Genomic DNA, 21108 nt, shown 5'->3' on the forward strand with positions numbered 1-21108 from the left:
AAAAATCAAAGGGTAAAGCGGTGACTGTTGTATAGGAACAACACGTCTGTTAGCAAATCATGGGATGTAGTGTTCCTTTTACTGTTTGTCCAGAAGCTGTAACCTAAGGAAGGATGGGAAGGCAATATTTATTGTTGCACTGTCCATCAGGGAGTGGAATAACCATGAACACTGAATTTTCTAATAGAGGAAATAGCTTAAGTGGAAAAGCAGCTTGCTTTCTTTGTCAGTTGTCCCTGATACCATGTTTCGTTTCCTGACGTAGGGAAAACGCAGGAACTCTACACTGCTCGCTCCTCCGGCCTGTTCTGGAATTTAATGGGTTTTTTTGGTTCAGTGATGATCTTGCTGGTACTGTTCCCTTTTTCCCCTGCTGAACAGCAATTGGTTAAAAGGATTTTCAAGGCAGACTTGAGAAATGATGTGCTGGCAATGTCACCACTGTTGCTGTCTCTTTATTGGTCAAATTAAACACTTTCCTGCAGCAGCATGGCATTAAGAAAGGCAGAGAAGCTCTGAGAAGTGTTTATTTTTACAATTTTGCTTTCCAGAGGACTTAGCTCCAGCAACCAGTGGTCAAACTTTACATCCAAGGGGTCTAAGAGAAAGTGTATATTACCTTGCTTGCAGCACAGGAAAAGGAAACGCTTACCTTGCAGCCACTACTATGGTTTTCTGAGCAGAATAGATTGTGAAGCAGTGGGGGACAGACCATTCATTCTCACTCTCTTCCACCTGCACCAAGGGAAGAAAAAAGGTTTCTCTCATCACTCACAGCCTACTGGGTTGTACCCAATCTCTGGTTGGCTAGGAACTCCATTCAAAGTATGACTGAACAGCTGCAACAAGTGTGAATCACCTACTTCAAAAGCACTCTCTCTACTTCAAGTCTATTTTGGCTCTACATAAAAATCTAGGTTTGATGCTAGTGTCACATCTGTAACTGTATGACAGCTAAAGCCAGTGGCTTTGGAAAGGAGAAACTCTAAGTTGGAGTTCAGCTCATTACTTACCGGAGGATCCAGTACTATTAGCTGCAAACCAAACACAGAGAAAGAACAGCTGCATTAGAAGAGAGAGGAGGGAGAGTATGGACAATATTGTATCCAGGTGCAAAAAGTAATGTTCAGTGCTGTTCAGCATTGCATGATCAGCCTCAGACAATGATGAGAAAACAGTTAGGCAAAGTATACCTTCTAACTGCTTTGCTAGCAGAGGGAAGAGAACAAGCCTATTGTCTCCAGACTGCTCATTGTTTAACATATGGGCAAAGGTCTAGTCTAGGGATCAGTAACCCCCAGCACGTGTGCCAAGGACGGCACGCAAGGCCATTTTGCTCGGCACACCACTGCCAGCCTGGGCTCTAAGCAGCTGCTGCCAGCCACAGAGCCCAGGCTGCTCCCAGCAGGTGGCTGGGAGGCTGCAAGCCCTGCTGCAAGCAGACCAGGCTCCGTGGGCCAGCTGCAGCTGAGAGGCTGCAACCAACTGCTCTGGCCTCTGGCATGTCAGCATTCCAGCACCTTCCAAGGTAGACATTGCGGTTTTTTCGGCACTCTGGCCAAAAAACATTGCCTACCCCTGGTGTAGTCCATAGTCACCATGCTGGCAAAACTGGCAGTGAGGCTGCTTTCAGTAGTTTGTGAGCACCTTACTCCTAGCTAGCAGTTGAGATTTTAGGTCATAACTACATAAAGCAAATGCTCCAACCTACCTGGGTGTGCAATAGTTTAGTTCTTTAACCAATACTGTGGTATGCATTTAAAGAAACTACTTACCAGCATGCCATGGAGAGGAAGTTGTCCATGAATTTTAAACTGATTGGTACCCGTAACTCCTTTGCTTGTGTATAGTAACATATCTGAGAACTGAAAAAAGAGAGAAATAGAACCCATAGGTTTAAAGGACAGAGCCAGGGATTTTTTCCCCCGCAGATTTTTTTATTGCATCTTTTGGAAGCACAACAATATAGTTTTTCCCAATTTTGTCTATTTCTGTTAAAACAATGGCTTTAGTTCTCTACTGGAGCTCAACAGCGACATGCTTCTTGAGTTTCCTACCTCCCTGGTGGGTAAACAATCATCCTTTGTATATAATTTGCTGCCACCATCCTCTACATATCATGAAAAACTTGAAGTGACACTTTGTTAAAGCCTGTTGATTCTCATCAACACTGCAACATCTCAGCTTCTGAAAAACAAAGTTTGATTTACAGCTGTGCCTCAAAGGCAGGGAATGTCAACAGAAAGAATGCACTCACCAGAAAGAACATCCTCTGTTGTAAACCCTTTTTTGTAAGCTTGTACAAGCAACCCTCGCGGATAAACTCCTGCAGGGGGAAAAAAGAAACGTTACACAGAGCTTTTCTAGACTAATGGCTACTACACACTTGTATCCCATTTTACTTCACCACCACGTTATCTATGCAGTGTATGATGTGTTGTTCTGCTAATGGATACATGTCAAGTACAAAAATAATGTCTAGGAGCTAACCCTGCTCCCCATTCCCAAAAGGCATGAATATGCAAGGCCAAATTTAACACTTTGAACGCTTGCTTTTACAGAGGCCTCTCTCATCACTGTTGTTTTCTATGCATTGTTTTTGGCCAATCCAGTCACTGTTGGGTGACATGAGGTCCTTCTGCCTCTGATCTCAGGGCTGTGCATAGCACCTCCTTACTATCTGCCATACTTAGAACATAAGACTGGAACATAAATAAATCTAGGCTGAAGCACTACAGGGGCTTTTCATGAAGAGTGACCTGATATATGTAAAAAAATATGCTATGGCAAATCTGCAATAGGTAAATGTTACTGGAATGTTCTCAAGCAATCAAAGGCTCTGGAAGTTAAGCAAAGAAAGTTACCTACCCTCCCAGGTACAACGAGGTTATCAATGCCGACCAAATCATGCTGCAGTTCTGTCAGTTTCTGGAAATTCTCCAAGCGGATCAAGCTGTGCTGCAGCTGGGATGTCATCTCTGTGACCTCCTTTAGTGCACCTACAGGAGAAGCCAGGACAACACAGGTCAATGCACTGGAGACCAAACCAGCAGTTTGATAACGTTTTATCATTGGTTACTTTCCAACACGACAGTGAAAGGTTGAAATTGATTAATGTAATTTTAAACACACACATTATAATCACATGGTGCTTAGTTGCAGCTTTAGAATACTGATGTGTTTCTGGTGATTACTTGACAAATACACTTTGGAAAACCACAAGCAACTACCTTGCAACCAGCCCTTGGGTTTGAAAGATAGAAGTAACAATCTTTGTCAGTGATGACTTCATAATTATGGGAAACTAATAAACCAGAGACTCATAACATTGCAGGGCACACAGTTTGCTACATTTAAATACATACATGAGGAAGCTACTTAAAAAAAAAAATCCATACTTTGTTCCGCCGAGCAAAACAAGCTAATTTTCCAACTTGGTTAAAAGTACTAACTTCTGTCAAAGGTAGAAGAGAAGCTTTGGGGAATGACAGATTTTTCCACGAAAATAGAACAGTATTTTCTTTTGCTTCCTCTTCTACTAGCAGTTAATATATTGTCCCAAATAGGAATTGCACTTTGGAAAGTAATGTTGGTGTTATGGGGGGGACACTGTCCCAGAATATGGTAGAAGACTGAAAAAGCCCCAAGCTGGAGGGCTGAAAGGATTTTTAAAAAACTGATTTTAACACACAAGCTAAAAGTAGAATTATGATTTGAAGTTAAAAACATTCTTGCCAGTTGTATGTTCCTCCAATTGGCATTTTCTATTTTATTATTCTAATTGTGTTGGAATTAATTAGATTGATTTATTTAGCAATTTGAGGTTACACCATTTTAAGCAAAAGCTCTTTCTGCAGACTACTATTATCAACATTTAATTCAGTGACTCTCAACCAGGGTGTGGTGGGGTGCCACACAATACTAGCAGTGTTAGGTATCCAAACATACTTCCCAAGATAAACCCAGAGATTTCAAGTAGGCATCCATGGTGTTAAAACCATTCTGACCTGTTGTGGACTTTCTGTGTTCTTTGCAACAGAAGAATTGCTCTAGTATTTTTCTGTGATAAAAAAAACAAGTGAAAACTAAGAGCTGACATTTTCTGAAGGGTGCCTTAAATCTAAAAAGGTTGAGAACCACTGGTTTAAATGTTGCTGAATCAGCAGAATGAGCACACCAATGTTTTTTATAAGCCCTGCCAGGAGACAAAATAATTATCCACTAATGCATTCTGTTTTTCTGATAAGCAAATTTGTATTTGAGCTTGCCTGCCTTAGCCAGGAAGAGAAGGCATCCAGTCTCCAGAGGGGTCAATCACAGGAGCTAATATTAGAACTGCTCTTCCTTTATACCCATTCAGAGTTCCTCTGGGTAGGTTGCAAAGTCCATAGAGATTACCCAATATTTTAATCTTACTTGCCCAAAAGGGACATCTTATTGCTATACATTTGCTCAAGAGAGGAAAGCATTATTGGGCATGCTATTCAAAAGAAAGGAAATTAGCTGGTAATTTCTCTCTGAGGCCCATTTGGTAACACTTATGCCTGGAATAGTGGCATGTGAAATGAACATAACCACTAAGGTATGTATTCTTGGGGGCAAAAGCGGGGGGGGAGGGGGGGGGCAGCTGTGGCATTACCTTCCTTTTCAATCACAGTGCACAAGATATTCCTCCCATGGGGGAATCTAGGATTTTGAAAAGTGGGGTGCAGATGCTGTGGTGCATCATTGGATGTAACACAACACATTTTTCTCCACATAGAAAGAAACAAGAAGCTTCACTATTATTATGGGGGCATGGGGCTATATTATTGAGTTTGAGATCAAAACAAAACAAGTATAACTTTCATTGGAATGAGCATTAATTTGCTATATCATGTATTATGTATTTAAAAACAGAACAAACTAGACAAAAATAGTCAAAATGTGTTGTTTCTTTAGTCCTGTAGTCATTAGAATTGAATGTACATCTCTTTGAGATTCATAAAAGAAAATAAAGCTGTCTTGAGCATCTTGACAGTGCATCCAATGCTTCACTGGAAGTTATTTCCACACCTGAACAACTGTTCACCTGAGTTAATGTTTCCCCACTTGAGGTAGCTAGAGTTAAAAAAGCCTGCAGGGCTGTGTAATAGGAGCTACATTACCAGGAGCAGCTACCAGACAGCAGAATTGCAGAAGAAAGAATAGCTTAATTAATGGAACATTTAGACCATTAAAAAGGAGAGAGGGTCATTAACACCTGTGGAATGAAGAGTTTAGAAGGAATCAGGTAGATTATAATAAGCCATGAAGTCAAGTGACTGCCTCACTGCTGCTTGAATAGAAATGCTGCTGCCACTGCCAGTTTTAAACTTCGGGTGAACCAGGAATCAAAGGGAGGTGCAACTGCACCATTACACACCTTCTGGATCCACTCAATTCCTCTCCAAAAACTCAATGGAAACCATAGGGTCTGATTTGTATGTCTAGTTAAAGGGCATACAGCCTAACAGGCCTGGATTCCATTTTTTTTCTATAGACACACACAGACCTAAAAGGTGTATTAGTTCCAATATGTGGCAATATGCACTTTGCTGAAAAGGATCCTATGGTACAAGCCCTGCTCCACTTATCAAATGCCATCCAAAGCTTTCTTTCCCCTGCTTGTCCTTACATTTTTAACTCCACGTAACTATGTAGCTTGTGATTTTTTTTCTTGTGGCTCACAAATAAATCTCTAAAACCCCTCAGGTATCCAACGTCAGTAGGTATATTCAGAAGGCAGACTTCATGGCCTGAAGTGCGGTGTACAGTCAGGTGACTTAACCAGCCTCCCTTTGCAGTCTATCACATGTTGATGGCTCACTACAGAGGAAAGGACATAGGCTCCCAAGTAAAGTGAATGACTTGCTAGCTCCTCCAGCCCTGAAGCTTTAATAATTGCTTCTTTTCCTTCAGGAATTGAGAGATGGAACCAAAGATAATTCTTCATGCAAATCAGATTCTGCAGAAAAAAATGGATACAGAACTGTGGTTCTGGCAGTGGTTTGACTGTATCATTGACTTGGTGTTAATGGAGGATTTATTTCTCTGCTCTGATGGGCCTACCTATACTCAGTGTTAGGGTGCACTGAACATCACTGGATGGCCTTCATACCATTTTCCTTTGTTCCTGTGCTGCTTTTTGCTGCTTTACCATGTTGAAACCAGTAGCTTTTAACAGTGGGAGTCACCTGCATAAGGGTGAAGTAGAGAGTACTAAAGAGATGTGAAATATACTGTAGTGAACTAACAGGCTGCTCTGACAGTGTCCAGAAGCAGAAGGCTACCTAGAGACATGAGCTCCTTCATAGCCTGGAGAAAGTTGCTTCTAATCACACCAGCATTTGGAGATGATCACAAAGTGATCCCATCTGCACAGGTCTGCTCAAAGGCCATGCCAACTTCAGGGTCCATCAACTCCACTCATGAGTATAGCCCTCTGACGTCTCCCAGTAGCAGCTGAACAAAGAGGTAGCTATTCAGAGAGAGACTCCCTGTTCTTGGAAAGCTAAAATGGCATCTGCCAGTAGTACTGAAGGGAGGCTAAATAAAAGGCAAAGGAGGTCTTCTGTTAAGATGAAAAACATGGGGTCTGCTGCAAAGAAAACTCACTGCTAGACAGTTGTCTGCATGGTGCTGATCCCACAAACTGGATGGGTAATCTAGAGGCCACCTGAACCCTTTGCTGGAAGGAGAAACGTTGAAAGGATGCAGTTGATACTAAATATGACTTATAGCTCTGAAGAATGTCTCAAACCTAAAAGGCATTGTAAAGCCCATAAAGAAAAGGTAACAAAATACTTCTTCATAAGAGAAAGATATACTTCGGCTGCAGCTTTCAAAACCTAAGGGACTGGGATGCTTTGTACCCATTAAAAGAAAAATGTATCTCCACTGTATTGTAAATCTTAAAACAAAGTTTTTACAGGCCCCTATCTTCATACCTGAGTGAGCAACTGACACCTTCATGAAATAAAATCATTGCCTCTATTTTAACTCTCGATCTGTGGCTCGTTTGTTTGCCAGCATGCGTGTGTGGGTATGTGCATGAGAAAGTGAGACAGAGTGTGGGGAAGAGAACAAGAGAGAGAGCGAGAAGGTAAGTTGTGTGCCTAACAACATTTTTTAGGGAAAGGAAGAAAAGTTGCTTTTGTTCTGAGCTGTAATACTTTTTATCCAGCAAGAAACACTGAGGCACAAATACCAATAAATAGAATAGAGCTCTAGCTATCATCTGCATAACAGTTTTGTCACTCACTCCTGCAATCAGCATAGTCCCGGTGTTCAGTCGTGTAATGCTTGCAAAGTCTCCCCAGGATTAGTTTATAGTGCATAAGCCTTTGGATGGGCTTGAGCAGGAAAGTGTTGAGTGGCAGGTAGCAAACCTTCTGTAGTTCAAACTCCTTATAAACCATTTCCAGTTTCTTTAAGCGCTTGGTTGCTTTCTCCAGTTCTGTCAGAACCTCATCGTGTTTCTGCAAGTAGCTGGTAAACTCCTGTTGGATCACAACAGACACAAGAATGACTAGAATCAAAGGAGAATATCTCCTAACGCTGTCTTAATTTAAAAATAGATATGAAAAAGAGAGTCAATGTGGAATAGCCTTCTGCCTTTGACCCCTGGTTTTATTTACAATACATCCTGAATTACATTATATAAAAACTTGCCTAATTACTTGCAAAAATCAACATGAAGTATATTATTTATATGTTTTGACTTTATTAAAAATCTGTAAATATGTTCAAATGTGGCTGGCTCGTTCTTGTTCTAAAGATACTTATCATGTATGTGTGTACCTCTATATTTTATCAGAGGAACTGGTAGGATTATTAAACTTGACTAACATTAAGTATTATATGATCCTATTTTTCACTTTTCTGTAAATCTGCCAAAATTTAAATTCCACAGGCTGAAATTTTCTCTGGCAGATGTCTGTCTTAGACGGTGATTTTCTAGAAAATTTTCAGCCATTTTCCCACTATCATTCCACTATAACCCTCCCTCCTGAAAACACTCTACTCTGAATAAAAGTTACTTTATTCTGGAATAATTATTTGGAGTAATAAAAAAGCATAGTATTTATTCTGGATTAAAGTCACTTTTATCCTGAATAGCATATCTCTATGGGGGATTTTTACTAGTGTAACTAGAGAGGAATAATTATATTATACATATACACTGGCTAATTTCCCCACATAGACAAACCCTTAGTCTGCTGAAAACCAGTAAGAGGACACAGAAATTTTTATTTAGATGGGTTTCCAAGCCATAATCAACTGATGAATTTCTCCAAGTGGAACTGTCCTTGTCAGTAGGAGGCAATGCATTCAACCTCTCAGAATTGGAAGAGTCAGAACTTTTTTCTACCTTCAATGCATGCATGTTCCTGAGCATGACATCTCCAATCCGCTGGTAATCTCCTTTCACATGAGCACTGGACCGTCCTTCCCTGAAAGACATGCAGACAAGTAATATGGAAATTGTGCTAAGCTGAAGGCCCTGGATTGTCTTAGTTACTTCTGAGGCTATTTTTAAGCAAGGCTTTTCAGGAATCTGCATATACTGAAAGAACTCTTAGATAATAAAAAGGAGACAACTCCCACTCATCTCCATCCACCTACCTTTCCAATTACATTGCTGAAGTGAAACCTTGGGGTACAGTCAGTTAGGGTCACCTTATCAACAAAGCAAAATGAAAAATCTCATAACATGGCTGAAAAGAACAGAAATCAATTCAGTTGTGTGGGCCCAGTATGTGGCTAGTATAACCTTTCAGACTTCTGGACAAATTACTATGACAAGGCCCTTTGTTTTGAGTTTATTTTTATTTACTTCCACTGCTCCAGAACTAAGGTTGCCTCAAATCATAGGGTGCAGACATGCACAATGTTTACTCTTGAATAATTTAACCTGGGTTTAATTCTGCAGTCAATTTACTCATTAGTGAAAGAGTGATGTTGCAGTCATGATGGTCCAGGAACTATGTGAGAGGCAAGTATTTATCTGGGTGATATATTTTATTAGACCAACTGCATAGTTTATTTACTCTGAACTCTCCCAAGCTGGCTGCCCAAAGTAAGTGCTATCACAGTGTTGGGCCACTAAGTGGCAAGGAAGCCCATATACTTTGGGGTAGCCATTCGCTCAATGCAAAATTCACAATGGCAGCCAACAGATGACACACACTAGAGTAAATTTACTTCTCATTTCCCCAGAAGTAACTATGCCACTGGAGAACAGCATTTCCTTTGGAGTAAATGTGACAGACACGTGCTGTCCTCACTTTTTCTCCAGAGTAAATTGAGAAACACTCTGAAATAAATGTGTTGGAAGTCTGGGACCTTCAAAAACGATTTGGTCATGATAGCTGTGCCTTTGCAAGCTGAAACAGAACAGGCAGGTCATTAAATTTGAAGTCTGTTGAGGAAAGATTTGATTTGCCACTATAAAGACACAGAAAAAAATCACTAAGTTTATTAAATTCCATAAACACAACAAAAAACAAAGAGAGCCTTTGAATGCTTAACTGGATTCCAGCACATTACATCTCATGCCATAAGAAAGTAAGACAAAGGTTAGTGCCCCAGAAATCCCTTCTCCGAAATCGGAAACAAGCTATGCCACAAGAAATTAGCAGTTTTGCTGATGAATCTTATTTAGAGAAATGTGAGTTTCCAGATGCTTTACCCTGAGATACATTAACTTAATATAAAATAAAGCATTTCAAAGAGCACATCCTATTCCTTTTGCCTTTCCCTTCTTTTCTAGGACTGTTTATTTATTAATTTATTTTATTAGGACTAGATAAATAGGGTGAAATCTTTGGAATAGAGAACAACACTTTGCAGTGCAAAACCTGTGCATGAAGAATATATAAATATGTAAGCAAACTGGGTTAGGTATAAATCTATCAAATTAATATGGACAAATAGGGTGCACTGAAGACGCACTCATTCTTGAAATGTGGCCTTTCAAGAACATGCCACCTTTGTTTTTTTCCTCCTTTCGTACTTCATATTTTTATACGCACTTTTTTTCACTTATTCCTTTTAAGCAGCCTTGAAACATATGGCTGTATAAAGTAAGAGGATCATGTGCAGTCTTCAACTGTAGAAGATCTCCAAAGGCTCCCCAAGGAAACACCTTGCTACTATTACTTACCACAGCACTAGTCTCTGCTCAATCTCTTTCAGGAAACTTCGTTGAAACTCATAAATTGGATCTATGTTGGAGAAGAGCAATGTCATTAAACCTTCTGGCATGGCATTCTCCTTGATGACTGCACTGCGAAACCACTGCAGAAGGAAGGATAAAAAGGTGTTAATCGAAACATGTTAGAAGTTAACAGGTATCATCTGGATTTCTGTTCTTGAAGAGATGGAGAGGCAGGATGTGGAGGGGGGATGTGGACAGGCATAACTTTAAACTGCTTTTAAGAGGGAGGTGTTGGGGAAAGTCTGCCTGCTCTTACATTAACATAAGTGAGCTAAATCAGTGTAACTTTAAGCTTGAACAAAATAGTTTTAAAATAACAATGGTATATTTATATTGGTTTATATCAGCACTTATACCTACTTATGCCAGCACAGCAGAGGACAGACATAACAGTTATATTGAATAGCTAATACCAGTATAATTTAAAACTGGAGGGGGAAGGTTCACATACACAAAAAGTGAGGAGAAGCAGTCAGGAAAGAGGTCAGCAAGGAACAGATGCAATTTCTATCCTTGCCAAACTTTAAACATTTTGAAGCAAATCACTGTTCTACACCACCAATATGAAATGTGATGAACTGTGATGGTTCCACTCTCATAGAAGATTACATGACCCTGGTACATTCCCATTTGTAGTAGGGTATAGCTGCTTTTGTTTGTGTTTATGTCAACACATACAAATGATTCTTTCAGAAAGCTTGCAACATGTTTTGAGTTGTTCAGTACTTAAGACATCTTTATTTGTTTTACATATTGTTTCCTTAACATTCATTTCCCAGTCTTCCCATAGGCAGGTGAGAGTGTCTTGTATCTCAGAGGTGCCAAGTGTTTCATAGTTATTATTTGAAGAATTCTAGAGCTTTACAAATGAAAGGACTTAAGTCACATGACACTACTGAACTATTCCACAAAAAATCCCTACAGAAGACACAGATCAGTAAGATCACAGACAGTGTATTTAAATGAGAATGATTTACAGAAACACACTGGAATAATTAAAGAAAAAGTGGGTCTGATTTTAGACATGTCATGAATTTCCAAATCAGTGGAAGTCCGCTGAGTGTTGTGCACTACTGAAAGTAGTGTCACTTCTAAGGGTGCCTGAAAATGGATTTACTAGCTTCATTTTAGATGCCTCTTTTACAATCATGTGATCGTGGACCTCTTCAATATTCCTTTTAACGCATCATCTGCACTCACAGCCTAGATGCTCAGCAAATATGTAGGCCTCACAACAAATACTGATACCATTATCAGCACTGTCTATAACCAGTATTTGTTGTGAGGCCTACACAAGAGGCTACAAAGGGAGGCTTAAGGGCCTGAGCCTATTCGGCCTCCACAAGAGAAGGCTGAGAGGGGATCTGGTGGCAGTTTACAAACTCACCAGGGGGGACCAGCAGGAATTAGGGGAGGCTCTGTTCCCTCAGGCACCACCCGGGGTTACTAGGCATAACGGCCACAAATCATTAGAGAGAAGGTTCAGGCTGGACATCAGGAGGCATTACTTTACGATTAGGGCTGCCAGGCTCTGGAATGGGCTCCCAAGGGAGGTGGTGCTCTCTCCTACCCTGGGGGTCTTCAAGAGGAGGCTGGACAGATATTTGGCTGGGGTGATATGACCCTGGCACCCGTTCCTGCCTGGGGCAGGGGGTCAGACCTGATGATCTGTTTAGGTCTCTTCCCACCCTAACTACTATGATACCTATAAAGGATTAATTCATGCCCTGATGTTTTCTATCTGTTTTTGAAAGCCATGGATAGAATGCAGAACTGCTTAAGAAACATATCCTGAGTTCATGACTTTTGGAAATAAAATACTTACCTAGGAAAAAAAATACAGTTTATACATGGGATGGTTAGAGGAACCATCAGTAATAAGAGTTCCACTGAGAATATTTGCACTCATGCATGATGGTTTATGTGACAAAAGATACAGTATCTACATGTGGCCTAAGCATTATCTTTTACCACAGAACTTTCTTGTTCCCTTTCTAGTATTAGTAAAGAATTCTTGTTTTTTCAGGTCAATGTTCAAAAACCTGGTCCAAGGAAGAAGAATATTAAAGAAAGTTTAAATGCTTACTACTGTTATAACTTCTAGATCTTTCAAATATGTCCGTTCTGTAGCAAGAATCTCCTTGGCTATGAAGTATGCTTTGTCTGTTGGATATCGCTGAAAGAAAAAAAAAGCAACCAATCACAATTAAACTAAAAATACACCATACTTCTTATGATCAACCACAAACCAATTTGTAACCAGTTATTACAGCTCTATGTTGACACAGCTTGAGCAATCACATTCTTCACGTGTTGATTCCTGGCCAGAACGTTTGATTTTCAAAGGACTGGTAGTATGTTTAGTACAAGGTTCTCAAACAAACACTGAATTGATTGTAAATTATTTCCTGATCTTAAAATAAGATACTCTAAAATAAATTTTTAAAGTACTTTACCTCTTTAAAGAACTTTTTATTTAAAAATCTCCAAACATTTTACAAAAACAGAAGGCTATTATTCCACTTCTGACATTTTATTAGACTCATTTAAATTTAAGTATGACAGATGTAACATAATGAATGATCTTTTTACTAGTTTTAGAACCAGTCCATTTCTATTTACAGTTCCTTTATGCAAATTTCTCAAAGGTGACACTAATTAGCTAGGAAGCCACAAGAATCAAATTAATTGCTTGCTGCTTGGTTGCTCTGGGGCCACTATTGTGGTAAACTGCTTTGTCAATTTGGAGGCTGAATTTTAATAAGGAACAGATATGAGACCCCAGGCCTTTTCTCCCAGTCATCCCTATCATTGCAATACCATTTGCTCTAAGAAAACAGATGCACTACATAGCCCTAGGTTAAGTAGATAAATTGCCAAGATAGAATTGATCAGAGTTGTTTGTGAGGGAAACAACAAAAATCCCACTCTTTTAATAACATGATGTGGAAAAGTCAGCTCATTTTTACTTAGGAAGAGTTGCTTTCTGTTTTGTGAATCTCATTCATCCAGTATAAAAAAATCCTGAAACAATCACTGTGTTTCACTGTATTCAGTGTCAGCTATCTCCAACTTTTCAGTGTTACTGCAAGGAGAGAGAGAGAGAGAGAGAGAGGAGAATAGGCACTGAGGGCATAAAAGGAAAGAAATGGTGAAAACAGATTTTCTGTGGTTGCGAGAAACCAAGTATCTGAGCTGGCTTAAACACCCACATTATTAAAAAATTCTTAAGTAATATTAGGGGTCTGATCACAGTTCAAGTTAAGGCACCACTTTGTCCTTAACTCACCTTATAGTTCCTATGTTTTGGGCCAAATCTTCAACTAACAAGAACTAGAACAGCTGCACTGAAAGAAACAGAACTATGCCCATTTAACATCAGCTTGTCTTTATTAATTTATGTTCTTTTCAATGGTATTACAGTATTAAAAATGATTTTTCCCCCTTCTACACATCTATCAAGAAAGAGAGAAAAAACTCCATCCATTAAAAATGGTATCTGTCCTATTGCTTCAAACAACTCTATTACACTTAATTCTGTTGGTTTAAAAAAGCAGCAAGGGGCATGGAGTCCTTAGGAAATCCTGGAGTTATTAAAGCAAAGGCACCAAAAAGTACACAAGTTCCACATATTACTGTACACATCACAAAAATTTCACTACTAGCATTTGTTACAGACAGACATAAGGAGCACAGAGAGGCCTTTTTGGATGGTACACAATACACATTTTATTACTATTAATCCAGAAGCGATACAGAAGAGTTGGCAGTGTTACTGAGCTACTGAGGAAGCTGTCAGAATCTATACCATCATTAGCTTTACTTCAGATATCTGCATCCCTTTTGAGTTAGTCTCATAAATGACTTTTTCCTGAAAAACCTTAATTATAGCTTTCCTATTCCTTCCAAAACCCTAACACGTCACTGGAGCTCCCTGCCTTCAACAGTCTCCTTTTAAAGGATGCCAAATAGTTTCTCTAACCTTTCTGAAGATTAAGATCTCTGAGTTCTTTTATCTTGCTGACTCTCTTCTGTTGTACTTTTTCCATTTCTAAAATATCCTATTAACAAACAGGATGGACAATAAATACATGCTGTCTTGATGGTGGCTTTATTAGAAGTATAGCTTACATAATGCTAGAATAACTGCTGTTAAGAGAGACAAAACAGACTTTTATGTAAGCCACAGTCATCTTCATTACAGGTTTCCCTCACTTTATGCTGTACATGTGTTCTTGGAAAACAGTGCATAACTCGAATTTGCATAAAGGGAACCCACTTTACAAAATAAAAAAATAGGGATATAATTCCAAGACCTCAACTGTACTGACCCCGAGACCCATTTCTACCACTTTTACAAGACAATTTTGGTACTCACCAACAGCAGACAGTACACACAAGCCCAGGGTGGTGGTGAATGTTACCATAATGGGGATGGAAACTACAGAAATACGTCACAGACAATGAGCGAGGAGCACAGATCCACACAGGAGACTACATTTTGGTGCACGTCACTCTCACAATGCACCGCACAAAGCAGTTGACTGTGGGCTTCCGCTACACCGATTGCATAAGAGTGAATTTACTTTGCATATAACAAATTTTTTGGTATAAAAAGGGTCATTGCATAAGAGCAAATTTGTACATACAAAACCCGCATAGAGCAAGGGAAACCAGTATTTCCCATTTTGAATTACTAGTAAACTCCATGCTGGAAATGCTCCATTTCAGCCATCACTCCAGCTTTGAGTGTTCATTACCTTCTAGCACACACTTAGGGTTACGGGCTTATAGAAGTAAGCTTTAGATAAAAAATAATGGCAGAAAAAAGCAAAGTCACAGGGTAACTTAAACACCTTTGGTTTATTCATCACAAGCTCGGAATATGCAAGGACACTTCAACAATTGCTAGGTGGTATCAGCAACGCATGCACCCAAGGTGACCAAGGCAACAACAGCAGTACTATGAAAAATAATAGGAGTACTAGGATGCCTTTACAACTCAATGGTACTGCTGGCCCAGGAGCTTCTGTACAGCAGCCACTCTGCTAGTCCTGCCTTTCAGAGAGTCATGTAAGAATCATAGAAAATGAGGGTTGTAAAGGACCACAGGAGGTCATCTAGTCCAACCCCTGCTCAAAGCAGGATCATCCCCAACTAGATCAGCCCAGCCAAGGCTTTGTCTAGCCAGGTCTTAAAAACCTCCAAGGATGGAGCTTCCACCACTTCTCTGGGTAACTTGTTCCAGTGTTTTACTACCCTTCTAGTAAGAACATTTTTCCTAATATCTAACCTAAATTTCCCTTGCTGCAACTTGAAACTGTTGCTCCTTGTTCTGTCATCTGCCACCACTAAAAACAGCCCTAGCTCCGACCTCTTTCAAACCCCCATCAGGTAGTTGAAGGATGTTATTAAATCCCCTCAGTCTCCTCTTCTCTAAATAAGCCCAGTTCCCCCAGGTTTTTCTCACCAGTTTCCACCAGCCCCATCACCATTTTTTGCTGCCCTCTGCTGGACTCTCTCCAGTTTGTCCACACTCTTTCCATAGTGGGCGGCCCAAAACTGAACATAGTACTCCAGATGTGGCTTCACCAGTACTGAATAGAGAGGAATAACCACTTCCTTTGACCTGCTGCCAACACTTCTACCGATGCAGCCCAGTATATTGTTAGCCTTTTTGTCAACAAGGGCATACTGTTGGCTCATATTCAGCTTATTGTCCACTGTAACCCTCAGGTCCTTTTCTGCAGAACCCCCAGCATGGTTCTTTTCAGTCCCCAGCATGGGTTTATTCTGTCCAAAGTGCAGGACTTTGTGCAGGACTCATGAAATTTCTTTTAGCCCAATCCTCCAATTTGTCTAGGTCACTCTGAATCCTAGCCCTACCCTCCACCATATCTACTATTCCTCCATGCTTGGTGTCATCTGCAAACTTGCTGAGGGTGCACTCTATGCTATTTTCCAGGTCATTGATGAACACACTGAACAAAACCGGCCCCAGGACTGACCCCTGGGGTAGTCCACTTGATACCGGCTGCCAACTAGCCATCGAGCCATTGATTACTACCCTCTGAGCCTGATGCTCCAGCCAGTTTTCTTTCCACCTTACAGTCCATTCATCCATCCCATCCTTCCTTAGCTTGCCTGCGAGAATGTTGTGGGAGACCTTATCAAAATCCTTGCTAATATCAAGGTATACCACATTCATTGGTCTCCCCACATCCACAGAGCCAGTTACCTCATCACAAAAGGCAATCAGGTTGGTCAGGCATGACTTGCCCTTGGTGAATCCATGCTGACTGTTGCTAGTCACCCTCTCCTCCAAGTCCTTTAGAACTGGACTCCTCGAGGACCTGCTCCATGATTTTTCTAGGGACTGAGGTAAGACTGACTGGTCTGTGGTTCCTTGGATCCTCCTTTTTCCCTTTCTTAAATATGGGCATTATGTTTGCCCTTTTCCAATCATCCAGGTCCTCTCCTGATCCCCATAAGTTTTCAAAGATGATGGCCAGTAGCTCTGCAATCACATCAGCCAACTCCTTCTGCACCCTTGGGTGTATCCCGTCTGGCCCCCTGGACTGTACACATCCAGCTTTTCTAAGTAGTACCTAACCTGTTCTTTCACAACTGAGGGCTGCTGAACTGCCCGGTGCAGTAGTATGGGAACTGACCTTACCTGTGAAGATGGAGGTAAAAAAGGCATTGAGCGCTTCAGCCTTTTCTGCATCCTCTGTCACAAGGTTGCCTCCTCCATTCAGTAAGGGACCCAACACTTCCCCTGATCCTCCTCTTGCTACCAACATACTTATGTAACCCTTCTTGTTACCCTTCACATCCCTTGTTAGCTGCAACTCCAACTGCACTTTGGCAATCCTGACTTCATCCCTGCATGCCCAAGCAATGCTCTTATACTCCTCCTTACTTATTTATCCAAGTTTCCACTTCTTATAAGCTTCCTTTTTGTGACTTATTTTACTGTAGAGCTCCTTGCTAAGCCAAACTGGTCTTCTGCCATACTTGCTAGTCTTCCTGCACATCGGGATGGTTTGTCCCTGCTCCATGTTCCTGTGAAGCTACTCTCTGCTCAGCATAGTCTCCCACCAGTTGTCTCTCATCTCATCTACCAGCTACCATGAGCCCCTTCTAGCCACCAATTCCATTTTCTGGTGGTTCTTAAGATGCCTCTTCTCTCCTTTTGCAAGATCTTCTTTCTCCTGTACCAAGAGGATTTTACAGTCTTTTTAAAGCTAGGAACAGAAGTTGAATTTGTCCCAGGATAAGTTGTGCCTGTGTTTGTCCCAGAACAGGAAAATCCTGTGATTGTCATGTACAAACATTCCCCTTCCAATTGGGGTTTAGTGAGTGGCTGAATGCACTGCCACTTGTATGACTTTATTCATCCATTCTGTTTGAAGCCTTATGGTCACAATGGAAAGGAAGAAACCTGGGATAAGTAGGTAATAAAGGAAAACAGTGCATGTGCAAAGGAGGGGCCATTAGAAAAGAAAAGAAGGAAGAACAAGTAAAATGAGACAAGAAAACACTAAAGCAAACCCAAACTATTAACATAACTGTTTCAGTTCACTGTCTGTTATTCTTAGGTGAGTAGGATCAATGGTCTTTAAAATCTTTTTATATTGATCCTTGTATATAGGGGGATTTTACTTTACAAATAGCCTGCTCTATCTTTTGATCTGTATACCCTGGATCATGTACTGAGTCATTTTTAAAAATCCTTTTGTCCTTATTTGGTAGGTCATAGTTCTTCTACCACTATGAAGTATTTCGCTGATATGAAGCTAATTTTGAACAAGCATTTGTTCTTGGAAGTGCAAGACCAAAGATCAGAGATGTGATACAACTGGCATGAAAAAGTTGTAAACTGAATTAAATATGTGGGGGAGGTTCTTTGGGAAGAGAATATACAAATGCCAAGTCTATATCATCAATGAGATCAATGAACAGCATCGAAGATGATAGTAATATGCGCAGTGATGTACACTGTATGCTTCAAAAAATAGAAGAACTCCAATAATAACTCAAAACTACTAAAAAGGCCTAATTCTCTCAATCTGCTGGATGTGATTTCATAAAATAAGATGCTATATCCAAGCCCACTATGCTTTCCTTGTTTCCATACATGTCACATAGCTTTCTTCAGAATTCCAAAAGGGAGATAGTTTACTCTGGGAGTTAAAAAGCTTAACCTGATCTGTGTAGATCTTGACTTTAGTCTTTAGAAGTCTCCTCTTTCAGAAACTTTGTTATTTCAGACTGCACGTTTCTCAACCAGTTGAAGAATGTTTTATTTATTTCCATGCCCTTTCATATATTTCTTTTGTTCTTTCCTCCTTTTTCCTAACTTGATTGGTTACTTGAATGCTTCCTTTTTCACTCAACTTCAGCTGTTTTCTTAAGTTCACACTTGATTCATTGTTTGCCTGCACACTAACTTTAGGCACAGACATGTCTCATTAAACACTTTGCATTTCCCAAGTGTGTTCTCTCTCTCCATTGCCTCATCACCTTTCATTGCCACCCTTCAGTTCCTGTGACCTTCCAAAATGCCCCTTCTTGTTTTGTCTCACATTAGTCCTAATTGTCCCCCTGTGTGTTGAGCCTTAGCAACAATTGCTGTACAGAACTAATGTACAAGATGAGTTTCAAGAGCACAGCTAGGTCTTCTTCCAGTTTAATTTTTTCTGGATTACCTAAGATGATGAGCGTTCTCTGAACTCAGGACAGACTGCTCTATGGAGTACTTTCATGAAAGATTTTTTTATTAGAACTTTGTTCCAAAGGAGGAAACAAGAAGCTCACACAACGCATCTGCAAGTTTCTTCTTTGGGATCACCATTCCTTTCAAGAAAAGAGCAATGCAGCTATATGTTTTCCTGGCAAAAAAATATCCCTGCACACAAAGCAGTGAAAAGTGATATGACAATTAGAGTGTGGAAGTGAGACTGCCAACACCTTCAACTACTGCTGAACCAGGGGAAAAAAAAGTAGTTCATGCCAGAAAAAAATAAATGCAAAGACAGTCTGCAGCTCTGGCCTAAAGAAAACATCCCAGCAGCCACCAAAACAGGCACTGAGGCAAATACTACAATACCTCATGGATTAATTAATACTCCAGTGTTTTATGCCCCAAGTGCTGGACCTCTGTAGCCTCAGACACACAATGGATTCAGTAATGCTTACTGATGGCACAAGATATTCCTAATAAGTAGCAAAAAACAGAAGTGGGGGCCAACCATGCAGGAGCTATAGGATTGCTTAAGGATAAGAAGTACTCTGCATTGTAAAAATTGAGAGAGATGCTTTCTCTTGATTTCTAGCTAAGTTTTGTATCTGGATCACAATGTCACAAAAACTAGCAGTCTTGGGAAAAAAGTCCTCTACCAGAATACTTCACAAATGACCTCAAGGCCCAGGGTCCAGCACTGCTAGAAATAATTCCCCACACTGTTAGCTTTTCTATCATTTAAAAGTCAGTGGCTGTCTCAACTTCTGTCAGGAAAAGGGAAAGAGAAATCTAATGTTCTGATGAATGTAGTAGCATGGAGAGAAGAAAGGCAGTGAAGTGAATCAAGCTCTCAAAAGTCTCTCTGTACACCAACTGCAGCATGATGATATTTGGGAACTGAAAGCATATCCCTGGAGATCCTAGGAATTTGCTGTAAGACCCTTCACTAACAGGAGAGGACGGCAGAAAGCAAAAACAGTTGGAGGGGAGCCTCCCTGCTGTGAATATTTTGCTTGTTTGAATATAAATGGGGATACAATAAAGGGAAGGCAAAAAAACAAACAACCAACCTTCAGACAAGGTAGGCAATGTAAGATAAGTACTCCAAGGCTCCACTTTGTACATTAGCATAGAGAGGTGTTGAAAAGATCACCCATTTAATCGGTACAACCATTAGCTGTACACAAGCAATAGCAGGTTCAGAATCCAATTGAAAGGAAATGTACAGAGATGAAAAAAACAATGTGCTAAATTCTGCTGGGGAGGAGGGCAAGACAGAAGTGGAGAAGGAGATTGGAGATGCTTTCCTTGAAAAGATGTTAAAACAGAACACTAGAAACACTTTAAAAGCATGAAAAATACGACATTCATCCTCTGTCTCCCTCCCTTATTCTGCAGATTTACATGCTCCACCCACCTCCAGGTTTCCAATTGTGTCTGGCAACTTCAGCTCTGCCCCTTGCATCAGAGAGCTCTGACTGATAAAAGGCAGTTTCTCACTCCACTGACGATGTCAAGTTATGTCTGTTCTCTTCTCCACTTCTGTCTTTGGCTTCTATCATTATTGTTTGGAGTAATGCCTGGGAGCCAAAGGTCAAGGTCCCACTGTACAGCTAGGTACAACAGGAACAGGGGAAAAGTGTGTTGCTTCCTCCCCCGCTATTAATACTTCCAAGCTAAAAGCTTGCTTTTCAGGGGGGGTTGCTTGATTTTATTATCTTTTTTCATTTATCTCCATACACACTACTACACAGGTCTTTAAAATCTGTGTTGCCTTAAAAAATTGTCCGTGAATAAAGCAATGCTGGCACCTATTACTGTTGATTGCCTAACAAGCTTCAGTTAGTGCCCTTCACATCTCAGTGCTACAGTGGCAAAACTTTTCAGGCATACCCCACCTTCATAATTATCCGTTGCCAACCACAGTACTCTTTCCATCACCCCTGTTACCCCTCTCAAAACTTCCACTCTTTTCTCCCACTTTAGGGTCTCTCTCCTTGTCCTGAGTGTGTGTGCAAGTAAACTTACAGTACTGTAAGTACATCACACCATGAGAAAGATCTGAGAAACTAAAGGTAATTGAACATGGTCAGACTAAATACAAGTGTTTTGTGATTGTGAG

The 21108-nt window shown here is 40.4% G+C and overlaps 2 protein-coding genes across 5 annotated transcripts in view; one reads left to right on the forward strand and one right to left on the reverse strand.

Annotated features, from left to right (window-relative positions):
* The window catches only part of STK25 (serine/threonine kinase 25), a 51555-nt gene extending 44535 nt beyond the window's left edge, over positions 1-7020 (forward strand). Inside the window, exon 13 of the mRNA XM_019499834.2 lies at positions 5941-7020. Within this exon, the coding sequence (XP_019355379.1) occupies positions 5941-5966 (26 nt within the window). The 3' untranslated portion in view covers positions 5967-7020. The remainder of the gene's footprint in view (positions 1-5940) is intronic.
* Positions 1-21108, reverse strand: part of FARP2 (FERM, ARH/RhoGEF and pleckstrin domain protein 2) — a 154610-nt gene that overhangs the window by 16063 nt on the left and 117439 nt on the right. For all 4 annotated transcript variants that reach the window (XM_059730827.1, XM_006267051.4, XM_059730826.1 and 1 more), the window contains exons 15-22: positions 12327-12416; positions 10187-10320; positions 8393-8474; positions 7283-7520; positions 2869-2999; positions 2258-2326; positions 1776-1865; positions 653-735 (exon numbers count right to left, since the gene is read on the reverse strand). In XM_059730827.1, the coding sequence (XP_059586810.1) occupies positions 653-735; positions 1776-1865; positions 2258-2326; positions 2869-2999; positions 7283-7520; positions 8393-8474; positions 10187-10320; positions 12327-12416 (917 nt within the window). The remainder of the gene's footprint in view (positions 1-652; positions 736-1775; positions 1866-2257; positions 2327-2868; positions 3000-7282; positions 7521-8392; positions 8475-10186; positions 10321-12326; positions 12417-21108) is intronic.

The sequence above is a fragment of the Alligator mississippiensis genome, chromosome 7 (genome assembly GCF_030867095.1).
Source record: "Alligator mississippiensis isolate rAllMis1 chromosome 7, rAllMis1, whole genome shotgun sequence".
In the NCBI taxonomy this organism is placed as follows: Eukaryota; Metazoa; Chordata; order Crocodylia; family Alligatoridae; genus Alligator; species Alligator mississippiensis.